Source organism: Mizuhopecten yessoensis, unplaced genomic scaffold (genome assembly GCF_002113885.1).
Source record: "Mizuhopecten yessoensis strain PY_sf001 unplaced genomic scaffold, ASM211388v2 scaffold431, whole genome shotgun sequence".
Lineage (NCBI taxonomy): Eukaryota > Metazoa > Mollusca > Bivalvia > Pectinida > Pectinidae > Mizuhopecten > Mizuhopecten yessoensis.
The window spans coordinates 1,572,448-1,575,687 of NW_018403543.1; the positions used below are offsets into that span (position 1 = coordinate 1,572,448).

General features: G+C 37.1%; 1 protein-coding gene across 1 annotated transcript in view; it reads left to right on the forward strand.

The window, feature by feature from the left end:
• The window catches only part of LOC110448719 (DNA-directed RNA polymerase I subunit RPA1-like), a 53,842-nt gene that overhangs the window by 14,261 nt on the left and 36,341 nt on the right, over positions 1-3,240 (forward strand). Inside the window, exons 7-8 of the mRNA XM_021495105.1 lie at positions 7-267; positions 1,234-1,454. Coding sequence (XP_021350780.1) covers positions 7-267; positions 1,234-1,454 — 482 coding nt within the window. The remainder of the gene's footprint in view (positions 1-6; positions 268-1,233; positions 1,455-3,240) is intronic.

Sequence of the window (3,240 nt, forward strand, 5' to 3'; positions counted from 1 at the left end):
GTTTCCAGGGTGTGTTGTATCAGATTGTTGGTGGCAGGATGTAAAATGTTGTCTGTTACGTTTCCAGGGTGTGTTGTATCAGATTGTTGGTGGCAGGATGTAAAATGTTGTCTGTTATGTTTCCAGGGTGTGTTGTCACAGATCTATGGCACTACATTGATGGAGAAGCTGCAAAGCTGCTGGATCCAGATGCAGAACCATGCAAATTCGGTCCTGGACTGTGAACTTGACAAACTGGCCAAGGAAAAATGTCCAGGTGTCAAACAGGTACGGTGCTAATGAAAACTTCCTATGTTTTAAACAGAGTACTTAATGGGAATAGATGTAAACAGAGTACTTAATGGGAATAGATGTAAACAGAGTACTTAATGGGAATAGATGTAAACAGAGTACTTAATGGGAATAGATGTAAACAGAGTACTTAATGGGAATAGATGTAAACAGAGTACTTAATGGGAATAGATGTAAACAGAGTACTTAATGGGAATAGATGTAAACAGAGTACTTAATGGGAATAGATGTAAACAGAGTACTTAATGGGAATAGATGTAAACAGAGTACTTAATGGGAATAGATGTAAACAGAGTACTTAATGGGAATAGATGTAAACAGAGTACTTAATGGGAATAGATGTAAACAGAGTACTTAATGGGAATAGATGTAAACAGAGTACTTAATGGGAATAGATGTAAACAGAGTACTTAATGGGAATAGATGTAAACAGAGTACTTAATGGGAATAGATGTAAACAGAGTACTTAATGGGAATAGATGTAAACAGAGTACTTAATGGGAATAGATGTAAACAGAGTACTTAATGGGAATAGATGTAAACAGAGTACTTAATGGGAATAGATGTAAACAGAGTACTTAATGGGAATAGATGTAAACAGAGTACTTAATGGGAATAGATGTAAACAGAGTACTTAATGGGAATAGATGTAAACAGAGTACTTAATGGGAATAGATGTAAACAGAGTACTTAATGGGAATAGATGTAAACAGAGTACTTAATGAGAATAGATGTAAACAGAGTACTTAATGGGAATAGATGTAAACAGAGTACTTAATGGGAATAGTTGTAAACAGAGTACTTAATGGGAATAGATGTAGTAGAACATTAAAACATTTGAAGGGACATATGGAATAAATTTGCCTGTGATTTTAATGCATCGTATTGACATGTTCTAATGTTTACTAGAATTGAACTTGCTGTTCATTGGATTATTTGTAGTTATTAGAAAAAAAAGAAGGCCTGTTCAGAAAAAATATGATGGGAAAGCGAGTGAACTATGCTGCCAGATCAGTTATCTCCCCTGACCCCTGTATCAACACAAATGAAATCGGTGTTCCTGAGGTTTTTGCTAAGAAGCTGACCTACGCTCAGCCTGTTACGCCATGGAATATCCAAGAGCTGCGCCAGATGGTTATCAATGGACCAAACGTCCATCCTGGGTAAGTGTTACTTGATAAATATTGTACAATAGTTATACCAAACAAAGGTATGTTGGGGCTATACTAGAATCAGGGAAACTTTCATTGTCATGGAAGCAAGCAGACTATGTATACAGGCCAGCAATTCTAACTATTTGATTAGGGGAAACTTCAGTCGAATGAAACATTTGTTCAGGAGACACGGTAGTCTTGTGGACAGATGTCGGGCTCCTGGCCGAAGGGTTGCGGGTTCAAGTCAAGGCTCCGCACTGTGTTGCATCTTTTAGCAGATCTTTCTCATATTGCAATGATTGATTCTATTTCTTTCACATTAAATGCTGTACTAGTAATTACGTGAAATGACAAACTCACTTTGAAGGTTGGCTTTCATACACATCAGTATTAAGTTTAGATCAAAAGTTACCTCAAGGTGCATTTACTGTTAACATGACTTGATCAAACAGTTTAGAGGAAAGAAGAGAAAAGATCGAACTGACAAAGAACTAATGAAGAGTTTACAGTGGTGGGTGCCAAGATCCCTCTGGGATCTCTTGTATAAGAAAATGATACATTTGGGTATGTTTTGTTCATTTTCAATTGGAAATAATTCAAACATGATTTAAATTATAACCCTGAGATGACAATTTGACACTATGAAAATTTCGAGCTTGGCCCAACTGAAGGGGCTGAGGGTTGGGCCCAAAAGGGTGAAATTGGCTTAAATTTCACCAATTTCTTCCTCAGACCCAGTTGTGCTGGAAACAAATACTCTTTATACATGGAAGGGTCTTGAGGTACTTTATCAAAACTGTGAATTTCATTACCCACAGGTCAAACGTTTGCCCCTAGGGAATAAAACTCAATATATATAAACCACGCAAAGCAGAGACTGGCATTTCATTTGTCAATATCCGGTATTATTTGACAGCCTGAGGAGTGTGTTATACAATTGGCGTGCGTCAGTCAGTTCACGCAGGAAATACCAATTGGCATGCATCAGTCAGTTCACACAGGAAATATCAATTAGCATGCGGCAGTCAATTCACAAGGAAATATCAATTAGCATGCGGCAGTCAGTTCACAAGGAAATATCAATTAGCATGCAGTCAGTCAGTTCACGCAGGAAATATATATATATAGGACTTTGTGAAAAACAATATCTGTTTGTACTGGGTACTTGCTTTACCAAATTCTTCTCAAAAACATGTTTATGAAACCTATGTCCCGTGTTTCAAGTTTTATCCTATACCATTGACTTCATACAATTACAAAGGACCATAATATCTCGGACATATTTGAAATAGCATGTAGACGTTATGGTTAAGAAACATCAGGATACCTACAGACAAAAAATAACTTTCAAGTTCTTGGGGCTGTAACGCTGTTAAAAGGGCAACAATGAACTGAATTAAACTGGATAAGTACCACGTTATTACACATTGGTGATGATATTCACGTCTCCTAATCACCCTTGCTGGTAATTGATTTAATACCACAAAAGCAACAAAATATAACAATCATTTTATATTTTTTGGCGCGACGTCCGACGTCAATATTTTACTTTAAACGACTTCTTCTTAATAACCGAAAGGCCTAGGGTGTCGATATTTGGCCAGAAGCAAATTGGGATGAAGGGCTACAAAGTTTGTTAAAATTAATGACCTTTACCCATTTTCAAGGTCACAGGGGTCAGATATGTTAAAAACTTTAAACATCTTCTTCTCGATAACCAAACTTCCCAGGGAGATGATATTTGGCCAGTAGCATGCTTGGGTGAAGGGCTACCAAGTTTGTTCAAATGAATGAC